The sequence below is a fragment of the Hirundo rustica genome, chromosome 12 (genome assembly GCF_015227805.2).
Source record: "Hirundo rustica isolate bHirRus1 chromosome 12, bHirRus1.pri.v3, whole genome shotgun sequence".
Lineage (NCBI taxonomy): Eukaryota > Metazoa > Chordata > Aves > Passeriformes > Hirundinidae > Hirundo > Hirundo rustica.
Window position 1 is genome coordinate 19,519,057 of NC_053461.1, and position 12,660 is coordinate 19,531,716.

The following is a 12,660-nucleotide window of genomic DNA, read 5'->3' on the forward strand; positions in this document are numbered from 1 at the left end:
AGCTCCCTAGGAAAGGATTTGGAGAGAGTTGTTGTTCCTTTTTCTCAGTTCATCTTTGTTTTTTCCTACCTTTTGTCCTTTCCTCTGAAGCCCTGGGGTTTTATCCGAGTGATGTATCTTTACTTTGCTGAAGGAGGCTGGGGATTTGCTGGCACCTTGGGAATAGAGATCCTTCTGGTGCCCTGGCCTTTGGAACAGCACAAGCTGTGGTGTGAACAGCAAGACTTCCGAACTCCGTGACTGGCTTTTTGTTTCTCTTGAATGTTGGATGTGGGTCCCATTTTTGTGCTGAGGCTGATTATTTCCCAGCAAGGTTGTTGGTACATGGTGTGGCCGGGTTTTTGTATTTCCAGCTCATTACTTATGTGATTAGAGGGATAATTGCAATGTGTGGGGTACGTTTGGAGAGCTGGTAGAGTCAGGATTGGGGATCTCAGCTGATGTGTGTTACCAGAAACCAGTCAGAGCTCCCAGTGTGCGTGAGGTGAACGGCTGGAGGAGTTTTGTCTGTCTGGCACATAAATTCTGTGTGGAGGGGGAGTTCCTGTGCTGGTACTCAGGAGCTTGCACCGGAGAAGCACGGAGTGGTTGGGCAGGGCAGCTGCTGGCAGCGTTCCTGGTGTCCTGCAGCCCGGTGTGAAGGGATGCACCCTCACCCCAGCAGGTGTTCCCTTATAGGGAAAGGTTTAAGACTCACCCCCTGCTGTTGTTATAAAGTAAAGATCCAGAAACTTTACTCTTTGCTCTCCTGGCAGTAATTGGCTCAACGCCAGGATAAAAGCACTGATGGTCTCTTTACCTGTTCCTCAAAAATAGCTGTTCTCTGTGGGGCTCTTTGCCAAAAAACCCACCCAAATCACCCAACGCTGAAGGGAGAGCACGAGGCTTCTGGTGCATTCTCGGGGTGCTGCAGCAGGCGTGTGCGACCTGTCCCTGCACCGCGAGCAGCTTTGTTCTTTTTGTTTCGTGTTACTTTCCTCTTTCATCAAAACCATTTTGCTTTTTGCAAGACACGATCGCTCCATCTCGCTGGTTTTTTAAAGCCGCAAGGCGCTGGCCGCCCCCAGGGGCATTGAACCCTCGCGGAGCCGAGCGCGCCCGGCTCTTCGAGGAATTCAATCCCAGCTCGGCGCCCTGTGCGCGCCCCGGGCGTGAGCGGGGCTCTGGGGGTGCCTCTGGGGGCTGCTGCTGAGGCGGGGGGTTTCTGTGCAGCTGGACCCCGAGCAGGAGGCGGCGCGGCGCGGCCGGGGCGCGCAGGAGAAGATGGCCTATTCCCTGGTGTCCGTGCCCGAGGGCAACGACATCTCCTCCATCTTCGAGCTGGACCCCACCACCCTGCGAGGGGGAGACAGCCTCGTGCCCAGGTACGGCCTGCCCCAGCCTGGGGATAACGGTGGGTGTTCACAGAAAAGCTGTCTTCCTTTGGTCCTTTGGAATCGGGTTCCTCCTGCGGTGAATGTAGAAACCGTTAGAAGATGCCTGAAGTTTCACTCGAGTGCTTTACAGTTGAGGTAGAAGTAAGAGAACACCATTTTACAGATGGGAAGATTGAGATGAAGTGACTTCCTAAGTGACTTCCTTGCCAGGAATGACCTGGGACTAAAAGCCTCGGGTGTCTCATCAAGGCATTAGTTCCTGTGACCTGTCTGCGTTGTGTTAGGATGTAACACCAACTGTTTAGCACTGGATTTTCTGTTGTTTGTGTTCTTTACTGTTTGTGTGGCACCTCTTGGTGTTGAAAAGCTGCTGCCCCCTCCCAAGTCACACACACTGCACTCAGCTCTCTGCTGCTGATCCCACTGAGAAAGCACAGCAAGTTTGTTCCAGCAATCCAGCAACTCCCTGAGCCATCAGGTACCCATGCTTTGGGGGATCAGGGAGTTCTGGGCTGAAAACCCCAGAGGTAAGGGGAGAAGTTACCAGCTCAGCAGTGGGAAAGTGAGATTGGGAAGAGGTTTAGATTGCTGCTGTGCAGCAGCTGAGTTACAGCAGCTCAGAGTGGCTGTGGTTCGTTTCAGAGCAGAATGTCTTTGTTATAGAGGAATGAATGAGGTGAATTCACAGGATGAGCTAAGGCAATAAGAATGTTGTTCCAGTTGTGGTGTGCAGGGTGGACAGACTCTTCCACTTGTTCCTGCCAGCATCTCAAAATCCCAGCAAGGCCAAGACTTCCCAGCTGGGGAGCTGACTCATGCTGGGGCACTCCTGACTTTCTTTCAGGAACTCCTACGTGAGGCTCAGGCACCTCTGCACCAACACCTGGGTTCACAGCACCAACATCCCTATCGATAAAGAGGAGGAGAAACCCGTGATGCTGAAAGTAAGCTCTGTCACTTTGTGTGAGCACACCCTTTGATTCCTGCTCTTCCACAGAAGTGGCCTTGGCAGGAGTTTCAGTCCCTGAGCCTGTCACACACCCAGTGTGTGACAGTAATGAACAGTGCCTGTGCAGAATGTTTGCTCTTAATGGCTCAGTTTCGTGGTAGTGTCCTAGTTACACTGTTCAGCTTCTACTCCACAACAGTCATCAGCAGGAGGATATTTTTTCCACTGGCTACAGCAGCATTTTGCCATCTCACCTGCTGTTCCTTTGAATTCAGGGACAGCTTTGAGCTTGCACAGAGTGTTCTCAGAGTTTGGGTTCAGCAGTGGTCCCACGCTGCCTGAGCACAGTGTGGCTTTTCTGTTCCATTACCACTGAGTGTGTGAGCCACCGCTTTGTTCCTGCTTTGGGCTTGCTGATAAAGCTTCTCTGGGTTTCAGATTGGGACCTCTCCAGTGAAGGAGGACAAAGAAGCTTTTGCCATAGTGCCAGTCTCGCCTGCAGAGGTTCGGGACTTGGATTTTGCAAATGATGCAAGTAAAGTTTTAGGTTCCATTGCTGGCAAGCTGGAAAAGGGAACAATAACCCAGAATGAAAGAAGGTAAGGGAACCGGAATTGGGATCAGATAATGTTGTTTCCTTTAGTCAGTAACTGCTTCTTTGAAAACTTTATCAGAGTGAGCTATAGAAGAGGGATTTGGTTTCCTCCTTGATGAGATTTGATATTGTTGTGTCCATAGCAGAGGTTCTGTCCAGCCCTCCCTGTCCTCTGTGGAGTGAGAGCATGAGAAATGTTGTGAGCTTGGGGGACTAATCCCCACATACCTCTGCAGATGGAGTGTGGGAATTCCTAATCCGTCTTGTGAGGAGCAAGCATGTGACTCGCTGCAAATCCTCTGACTGTGTCCATGAAAGTGTGGCCCCACAAAGAGAGCCTAGGGTGGGGTGGCTGTGTCACTCCAGGGCCTTTCATTTGGCCTTGGGAGAGATTATCACCTGATTTATTGTTTGTGGCAATTGAAAGTAGTGCCAAATAGAACTTGGCAAGCGTAGAGTTGTCCTGAAGTGATTTCCTTGTCTTGCTGCTGCTCTGGTTTAGCTGATGGACAGTGAGGCTGCAGCAATGGGGGGAGCATTAGTTCCTAATTTTAAGTTCTGTGCACACTTCTGAGCTTTATCCAGTCTCTAATTGCTGTTAGGTTTTCACTTAGCGTTTAGAAATCTGTGTAAACTCACCCTGGCACTGCTCTTTTAGCACAGAGAATTTGTATTCTCATGTTAACCATCTTCTGGCTTTTCCACAGATCTGTCACCAAACTGCTGGAGGACTTGGTCTACTTTGTTACTGGTGGAACTAATTCTGGCCAGGACGTCCTTGAGGTGGTGTTTTCTAAACCCAACAGAGAACGGCAGAAGCTGATGAGAGAGCAGAATATTCTAAAGCAGGTGGGCTGTGGTTTTCTCTAAGCTCTGCCTATGAGAAGAGTTCTTGGAAAGAAAGAACCTGATAAGAGAGAACCTGCCCAGGCTTGGAGCTGCCTGGTCTGGTGGCAGAGGATTGCAAGGAGATCATCTTCATGTTCCCTTCCAACCCAAGCCATCCTGTGGCTCTGTGAAACTTTGGTCTCCAGTTATTGGGACCAAAGACTCCTTTCACTTTGCAGCTTTCAGCAGGCTCTGTGCTGTAGGCTCACCATTGCTGGAACCAAAAAATTCCAGCAGATGGTGTTGAATGAAGGTGATCAGCATCTTCTGTCTGGGCTGCTCCAAGAGCCTTGGTGACTGCAACACATTTCTTTGGAAATACAAAGGCCCGGGGCTCTGACACCGATTCTGAGCAGAAGGCAGCAGTGCCTCATGGGCTTGTGTCTGTGTTTGTCACTGAATCTGTAGATTTTCAAGCTGCTGCAAGCGCCCTTCACGGACAGCGGGGACGGGCCGATGCTGCGGCTGGAGGAGCTGGGGGACCAGCGCCACGCGCCCTTCAGGCACATCTGCAGGCTCTGCTACAGGGTGCTCAGGCACTCCCAGCAGGACTACAGGAAGAACCAGGTTGGAAATACGGCTGTCGTGGTCAAGGGCACCAGCGGGGTTCCTGTCCTCAAAAAAAACCCCAAAAAAACAACTTTATCCCGTAAAGTAAACCCTGCTCTGCTGTGGTTGCACAGTCAGCAAGAGGCTTTGGGATTGCTCAGTTTCACTCTGTTGTTCATTTTCCGTCTCTATCAGAGACTATAACGTAATTAGCGCTGGTTCTAAGTGGGCTTTAAGAAAACAACAGAATTTCCAGCTGCCCCACACAGGTGAATTACAAGGCTCTGTTCACTGTTGCTGACCATAGGCTCCATCGAAAGTTGCCCTGTAAATTAAGGCTGTTCAGCTTTTCTTTAGTGTATTAAAAACAGGGCCCTGTCAGATAAGTCTAAATGCCTTGCTGGTTTCTAGCCCAGGAGAGAGGGGAGGGATGGAGCTGTTAGGGTTGCCTGTCGCTGTTTGCTTTCCTTCACACAAACAATTTGGATCTAATGCGGTTTGCTCCTTGGGATGTTGGTATTGACAAACATCCACCTGCTCTCTGTTACCATTTCAAATTCTGAGGGTTAATTGCACCCCCTCCCTCCTTGCCTGTGTGTTTTGAAGGAGTACATTGCCAAGCAGTTTGGCTTCATGCAGAAGCAGATTGGCTACGACGTCTTGGCCGAGGACACCATCACAGCCCTGCTCCATAACAACCGCAAGCTCCTGGAGAAGCACATCACAGCTGCCGAGATCGACACCTTCGTCAGTCTCGTGAGGAAGAACAGGGAGCCCAGGTGAGAGCTGCATTTTTGAATGTGTGATTAGCCTCCTCCTTCTGGGGAAAGTCTGCACCTGCCAGCTTGCTCAGGAGGAAGCACAGCCAGTTCACCAGTTCTGGCACTCGCCCTGCCGTCCCCTCGGGCAGCAAGTCCTGCTCTGCGCTCTTGGAGTGGAGTTCTGAACGTTTGCTTCCTGCAATGTGGGTTGCTTCGGTCCAGATCTCAGCAGTGATTGATACCCTTTTGGCTCGTGCTTCCCACCAGGTTTTTGGATTACCTCTCGGATCTGTGCGTTTCCATGAACAAGTCTATTCCCGTGACACAGGAGCTGATTTGTAAAGCCGTGCTGAACCCAGCCAATGCAGACATTCTCATTGAAACCAAGTAAGTTCGTGCCTTTCGAGATGGATCTCCTGGCGTGAAGCAGGAGGAAGGTGTTGGCACGTCCCAGGGAAGCAGGGAATTGTGTGAGGTCCTGTTCAAACACAGGGAATGGGGGCTGGGAACAGCAGGTGTCTGCCAGGTGCATCCTCAGCCCTGCAGGCAGAAACCTGTCAGATCCGTCCCGTTTGATCCAGAGCACTGAGAGCTTGTGGGGAGGTGTGCAGGCTCCTGCTCTGATCCTCCCCCAGCTCTGGGGGAGCTCAGCTGCTCCAGCTCTGCTCACCTTTCCTCCCACTGAGCTGGGCTTTGGGTCTCCAGCTCTGATCCTCCCCCAGCTCTGCTCACCTTTCCTCCCGCTGAGCTGGGCTTTGGGTCTCCAGCTCTGATCCTCCCCCAGCTCTGCTCACCTTTCCTCCCGCTGAGCTGGGCTTTGGGTCTCCAGCTCTGATCCTCCCCCAGCTCTGCTCACCTTTCCTCCCGCTGAGCTGGGCTTTGGGTCTCCTGCTCTGATCCTCCCCCAGCTCTGATCCTCCCCCAGCTCTGCTCACCTTTCCTCCCGCTGAGCTGGGCTTTGGGTCTCCTGCTCTGATCCTCCCCCAGCTCTGCTCACCTTTCCTCCCGCTGAGCTGGGCTTTGGGTCTCCTGCTCTGATCCTCCCCCAGCTCTGCTCACCTTTCCTCCCGCTGAGCTGGGCTTTGGGTCTCCAGCTCTCCTCTGCCATTGCTGAGCCTCACAGCAGGCACCAGATCCTGCGTGTCTTTGAGAAAAATGGCTTTATTCAATATATATATATATTAGGGAACAGATAACCGTTATCAAAACACTGCAGAAGGGAAGCAGGTAGTATTTAAAACACAAATGGCCGAGAGTATGCTTGCACGTTTAATTCTTGTCATGAAATCATAAAGGCTGTATTTATTTCCACGAGCACTTCACATTGGTACACCTCTTACTTGTCCTTGAGTATTTAATTTGGGGGTTTTTTCAGATGTTGATCTTTTCTTTGCTGGAAGCCTTTTTAGTATCAGCAGATACTAAATATATGTATTTAGCAGATACTAAATATATGTATACCGATACATTTCTAGTTACTTCATCACCTAAACAGAAAGAAGTTCTGATCCATTTGGCATTTATGGGATACAGAATGAACCAATTTTTTCTTTCCCATATCTTTTCCTGGTCTGTTAAATTATCTTTGAATCTTTTTCTCCTGCAAAGAAGGTTTTGAAAGTCCATTATGTGTCTTTAACTTCCTTGTTTCTTCATCTTTTTCACTTGAGAGGAGCTGAAATGTTCATCTTTTTAAGGTTGGATGGAAAGCTTATAATCTGATGCTTTTAATAGCACACTCCAAAGATTTGGTGTAGTAAAATATTGCTTCTGAGAGGGTAAGGTACATTTCAGCAAGTGTCTGAAAAGAAATGTGCAGGATGTCTGTGGGCCTGGAACGTAACCTCCCCATCTCCTGGCAGGCTGGTGCTCTCACGGTTTGAGTTTGAGGAGGTGTCAAGCGGAGAAAACGCCCTGGAAGTTGGCGAGGACGAGGAGGAAGTGTGGCTGTTCTGGAGGGACAGCAGCAAGGAGATCCGCAGCAAGAGCATCCGGGAGCTGGCGCAGGACGCCAAGGAGGGGCAGAAGGAGGATCGGGACGTGCTCAGCTACTACAGGTGAACACCTCACAGCAGAGCCCAGCGGGGCTGTCCCTGGGGAGCAGAGCTCCTGGATCATGCACAGAACACCTTCAGGGAGGGAGGGGGAAGTCTCAGAAGTGAGAGCTGAAAGCACAAAGTGGCGAGGAGTACGGGTATTGACATGAACCGCTTTAAACTGATTTTTTCAAAAAATGGTTCAGGCTTTGGGTGTGTTGAATTTCCCGAGCACTGTGTGCTTGGTTCCCTGCTGGTGGGCGTTGGAAGAGCCCCTGCAGGTGAGCGCTGGGTTCCCTGTGTTCTGGGGGCACTTTGGGATTGCAGGATTTGGGTGTGTCGATGGCTTTGCTTCTGGTTTGCCAGAAGTCACTGCTGATCTCTGTGCCTCCTGCTTTCTCTCCAAGCCTTTGGTGGCCGTGCGTTCCAGCAGCCCAGATGTGAGGTTGTGCCCCGGGCTGGGTGTGGAGGGTGTGCAGGGCTGGGAGGTTTCCAGATGACTTGACAAGACACCGAGTTCTTGGCGTAGTGTAAGGTCAGGTTTCAGCCCAGACCAAATTCCTGTGTCTGGGTCATAAACCCCTGAGAGTCGTTTGACAGACTCGGTTGTGGCAGTGCAGAAAGCACAGCTAGATTATTTGTTTTAATAACCATTTTGGTTTGGGTAGTCTCTTCCATTGAAATAATTCTTGCAGGAGAATTCCTAATACCTGGTTTTATTTGAGCCTGTTGGAGCTCCAAAGGAGACCTCTTACATAAAAGTTTTTTTAAAACATAGTTGCTTTCAAAGTAGGTATTTTGCTTGGTTTTAAATAGAATTGATAGATTTGGGTGTGTGTATATGTATTGGTGTAACAATGGTAGTGTTAACTATTTTTTAGTCTACATTGTTTCTCATAAACCTGCTTAAAAGAAGGGCTTAGGATATGGTTTGGTTAAATTCCATGAGGAGTACTAAAAGTGGAAGGAAGCTGCTTTCAATTAAACCTTCTTTTCTTTAGGAAGCCCCACTCTTGGCAGTGCTGGGCAGCAGCCTGTGAGCACTGCTGGGTGTTGGGCATGTGCTTTATGGCCAGAGGTGAATTATCAGCCTGCTGGTGGGGAGAAGTGAGGGGCCAGTGGTCAGTTCATGGGCTGAAAAGCTTAGGGCTGAAGTTCAGTTTTTCTCTGCCACTTCTCTCACTGGGGGGAGCAGAGCTCCGTAGCTGTTCCATCAGGTTCCTGATTTTTGATGACTGCACCCTTCTGTGCTGTTGCCTCAGGGAAAAAGTGGCTTCAGCACCTGTAAGGAGCGTTTGGCCCTACGCAGTGTTTAGGCTGAGTTGCCTTAAGTGTTGTTTGCGTTCTGCTGGAGCTTTCATAAAAAATATTATGTATTATTTCCTGTCAGGGAGGAGAGGTCCTGAATCCCTGGCAGTGCCCAAGGCCAGCTTGGACATTGGGGCTTGGAGCAGCCTGGGACAGTGGCATCTTTAAAGTGCCTTCCAACCCAAACCATCAGTGATTTTATGATATTTAATGAGAGATTCTACATTGTTTATTCTATGCTGTTTAACTTACTCTGTTGTTCCCCTGTTTGCTCGTGTTTGATGAGTGCTTTATTCTTTCCACAGTAAGGACAGAGCTGTATTACTATGCAATATAATATTATTTCTAGTAATACATGAGAATATATCAGTATACTTCATAGTATACTTTTTTAATATATATAGGCTTTCTATATGCTTTATATATATTAATGCTTTGTATTTATGCTTTATATATACTCTTTATATATTTAATATATATAAAGTATATGTTATATGTATTTATATATGCTTTGTATCTCTTGTGTGAAGTAAATTATCTATATATATTTATATATACTTTACAGTACGCAGGAAATCAAATCATATTCAAGTCTATATAAATCAAAACTTATCATTTTCTTATTTTTTCCTTTTTCTCCCTGAAGATAGCAGCTGAACCTCTTTGCTTTATATATATATTTTTACGCATATAAAGTATACTTTATATGTATTTCTATATGCTTTGTGTCTAATACATAAAGTACATTGTCTATATGTATTTATATATACACAGGAAATTAAATCATCAACTTCAAGTCTATATAAATTAAAGCATATAATTTTCTTCTTTTATTTATAATTTTCATCTTCCTTTCCTTTTTCCCCCAAAGATACCAGATGAACCTCTTTGCTTTATATATATATTTATGTGCATAAAGTATACTTTATTTATATTTACTTTGTAACTGATGTGTAAAATACATTGTGTATATATATACTTTATATACTTTACACAGGCAACAAAATCATAAGCCTCGAGTAGATATAAATTAAAGCATACCATGTTCTTCTTCTCTTTTATAATTTTCACCTTCCTTTCCCTTTTCCCCCCCGAAGATACCAGCTGAACCTCTTTGCCCGAATGTGCCTTGACCGCCAGTATTTGGCCATCAACGAGATCTCGGGGCAGCTGGACGTGGACCTGATCCTGCGCTGCATGGCCGACGAGAACCTGCCCTACGACCTGCGCGCCTCCTTCTGCCGCCTCATGCTGCACATGCACGTGGACAGGGACCCCCAGGAGCAGGTGACCCCCGTCAAATACGCCCGCCTCTGGTCCGAGATCCCCTCCGAGATCGCCATCGACGAGTGAGTGCGATCCGAGGGAGGGAGGCGGGCGCTGCTGCGGGCAGAGACGGGCAACGCGCCTCTCCTTCGTGCTTCATGAGCCGATCTGCCTCCTTCCTCCTTGGTGCTCGCCCCCTCTCCTCCTTGGTGCTCGCCCCCTCTCCTCCTTGGTGCTCGCCCCCTCTCCTCCTTGGTGCTCGCCCCCTCTCCTCCTTGGTGCTCGCCCCCTCTCCTCCTTGGTGCTCGCCCCCTCTCCTCCTTGGTGCTCGCCCCCTCTCCTCCTTGGTGCTCGCCCCCTCTCCTCCTTGGTGCTCGCCCCCTCTCCTCCTTGGTGCTCGCCCCCTCTCCTCCTTGGTGCTCGCCCCCTCTCCTCCTTGGTGCTCGCCCCCTCTCCTCCTTGGTGCTCGCCCCCTCTCCTCCTTGGTGCTCGCCCCCTCTCCTCCTTGGTGCTCGCCCCCTCTCCTCCTTGGTGCTCGCCCCCTCTCCTCCTTGGTGCTCGCCCCCTCTCCTCCTTGGTGCTCGCCCCCTCTCCTCCTTGGTGCTCGCCCCCTCTCCTCCTTGGTGCTCGCCCCCTCTCCTCCTTGGTGCTCGCCCCCTCTCCTCCTTGGTGCTCGCCCCCTCTCCTCCTTGGTGCTCGCCCCCTCTCCTCCTTGGTGCTCGCCCCCTCTCCTCCTTGGTGCTCGCCCCCTCTCCTCCTTGGTGCTCGCCCCCTCTCCTCCTTGGTGCTCGCCCCCTCTCCTCCTTGGTGCTCGCCCCCTCTCCTCCTTGGTGCTCGCCCCCTCTCCTCCTTGGTGCTCGCCCCCTCTCCTCCTTGGTGCTCGCCCCCTCTCCTCCTTGGTGCTCGCCCCCTCTCCTCCTTGGTGCTCGCCCCCTCTCCTCCTTGGTGCTCGCCCCCTCTCCTCCTTGGTGCTCGCCCCCTCTCCTCCTTGGTGCTCGCCCCCTCTCCTCCTTGGTGCTCGCCCCCTCTCCTCCTTGGTGCTCGCCCCCTCTCCTCCTTGGTGCTCGCCCCCTCTCCTCCTTGGTGCTCGCCCCCTCTCCTCCTTGGTGCTCGCCCCCTCTCCTCCTTGGTGCTCGCCCCCTCTCCTCCTTGGTGCTCGCCCCCTCTCCTCCTTGGTGCTCGCCCCCTCTCCTCCTTGGTGCTCGCCCCCTCTCCTCCTTGGTGCTCGCCCCCTCTCCTCCTTGGTGCTCGCCCCCTCTCCTCCTTGGTGCTCGCCCCCTCTCCTCCTTGGTGCTCGCCCCCTCTCCTCCTTGGTGCTCGCCCCCTCTCCTCCTTGGTGCTCGCCCCCTCTCCTCCTTGGTGCTCGCCCCCTCTCCTCCTTGGTGCTCGCCCCCTCTCCTCCTTGGTGCTCGCCCCCTCTCCTCCTTGGTGCTCGCCCCCTCTCCTCCTTGGTGCTCGCCCCCCTCTCCTCCTTGGTGCTCGCCCCCTCTCCTCCTTGGTGCTCGCCCCCTCTCCTCCTTGGTGCTCGCCCCCTCTCCTCCTTGGTGCTCGCCCCCTCTCCTCCTTGGTGCTCGCCCCCTCTCCTCCTTGGTGCTCGCCCCCTCTCCTCCTTGGTGCTCGCCCCCTCTCCTCCTTGGTGCTCGCCCCCTCTCCTCCTTGGTGCTCGCCCCCTCTCCTCCTTGGTGCTCGCCCCCTCTCCTCCTTGGTGCTCGCCCCCTCTCCTCCTTGGTGCTCGCCCCCTCTCCTCCTTGGTGCTCGCCCCCTCTCCTCCTTGGTGCTCGCCCCCTCTCCTCCTTGGTGCTCGCCCCCTCTCCTCCTTGGTGCTCGCCCCCTCTCCTCCTTGGTGCTCGCCCCCTCTCCTCCTTGGTGCTCGCCCCCTCTCCTCCTTGGTGCTCGCCCCCTCTCCTCCTTGCCGCTCGCCCCCTCTCCTCCTTGCCGCTCGCCCCCTCTCCTCCTTGGTGCTCGCCCCCTCTCCTCCTTGGTGCTCGCCCCCTCTCCTCCTTGGTGCTCGCCCCCTCTCCTCCTTGGTGCTCGCCCCCTCTCCTCCTTGGTGCTCGCCCCCTCTCCTCCTTGGTGCTCGCCCCCTCTCCTCCTTGGTGCTCGCCCCCTCTCCTCCTTGGTGCTCGCCCCCTCTCCTCCTTGGTGCTCGCCCCCTCTCCTCCTTGGTGCTCGCCCCCCTCTCTCTCCTTGGTGCTCGCCCCCTCTCCTCCTTGGTGCTCGCCCCCTCTCCTCCTTGCCGCTCGCCCCCTCTCCTCCTTGCCGCTCGCCCCCTCTCCTCCTTGCCGCTCGCCCCCTCTCCTCCTTGCCGCTCGCCCCCTCTCCTCCTTGCCGCTCGCCCCCTCTCCTCCTTGCCGCTCGCCCCCTCTCCTCCTTGCCGCTCGCCCCCTCTCCTCCTTGCCGCTCGCCCCCTCTCCTCCTTGCCGCTCGCCCCCTCTCCTCCTTGCCGCTCGCCCCCTCTCTCTCCTTGCTGCCCCCCTCTCTCTCCTTGCTGCCCCCCTCTCTCTCCTTGCTGCCCCCCTCTCTCTCCTTGCTGCCCCCCTCTCTCTCCTTGCTGCCCCCCTCTCTCTCCTTGCTGCCCCCCTCTCTCTCCTTGCTGCCCCCCTCTCTCTCCTTGCTGCCCCCCTCTCTCCTTGCTGCCCCCTCCTCCTCCTCTCACATTTATAAGGCTTTTCTCAAAGTCTTGTGCTAATTCTAATCAGTTAGTAGCCCGTTGCTGCCCGGTTTGGAGGTCGGTAGCTGCTAGAGTGCGCGCTCACCAAAGACCTTCTCTGAAGAGGTTTGCATTCTTGGCTGCTGGGTGCAAGATGCTTCTCACGGGTGCCAGTCCCTCCTCTTGCTTCCCAGGGGGTGTGCAGGCTGATTCTCAGGGATTCCTGCCGGGCCAGCTGTGCTTAGCTGGAGTAGCAGGACTGAGCCGTGATTTTACACCACC

General features: G+C 52.7%; 1 protein-coding gene across 1 annotated transcript in view; it reads left to right on the forward strand.

The window, feature by feature from the left end:
* ITPR1 (inositol 1,4,5-trisphosphate receptor type 1) overlaps nt 1-12,660 on the forward strand; it is a 163,140-nt gene that overhangs the window by 56,809 nt on the left and 93,671 nt on the right. Inside the window, exons 12-20 of the mRNA XM_058422258.1 lie at nt 1,213-1,364; nt 2,221-2,320; nt 2,764-2,924; nt 3,628-3,769; nt 4,217-4,375; nt 4,964-5,136; nt 5,386-5,505; nt 6,981-7,175; nt 9,560-9,811. Coding sequence (XP_058278241.1) covers nt 1,213-1,364; nt 2,221-2,320; nt 2,764-2,924; nt 3,628-3,769; nt 4,217-4,375; nt 4,964-5,136; nt 5,386-5,505; nt 6,981-7,175; nt 9,560-9,811 — 1,454 coding nt within the window. The remainder of the gene's footprint in view (nt 1-1,212; nt 1,365-2,220; nt 2,321-2,763; nt 2,925-3,627; nt 3,770-4,216; nt 4,376-4,963; nt 5,137-5,385; nt 5,506-6,980; nt 7,176-9,559; nt 9,812-12,660) is intronic.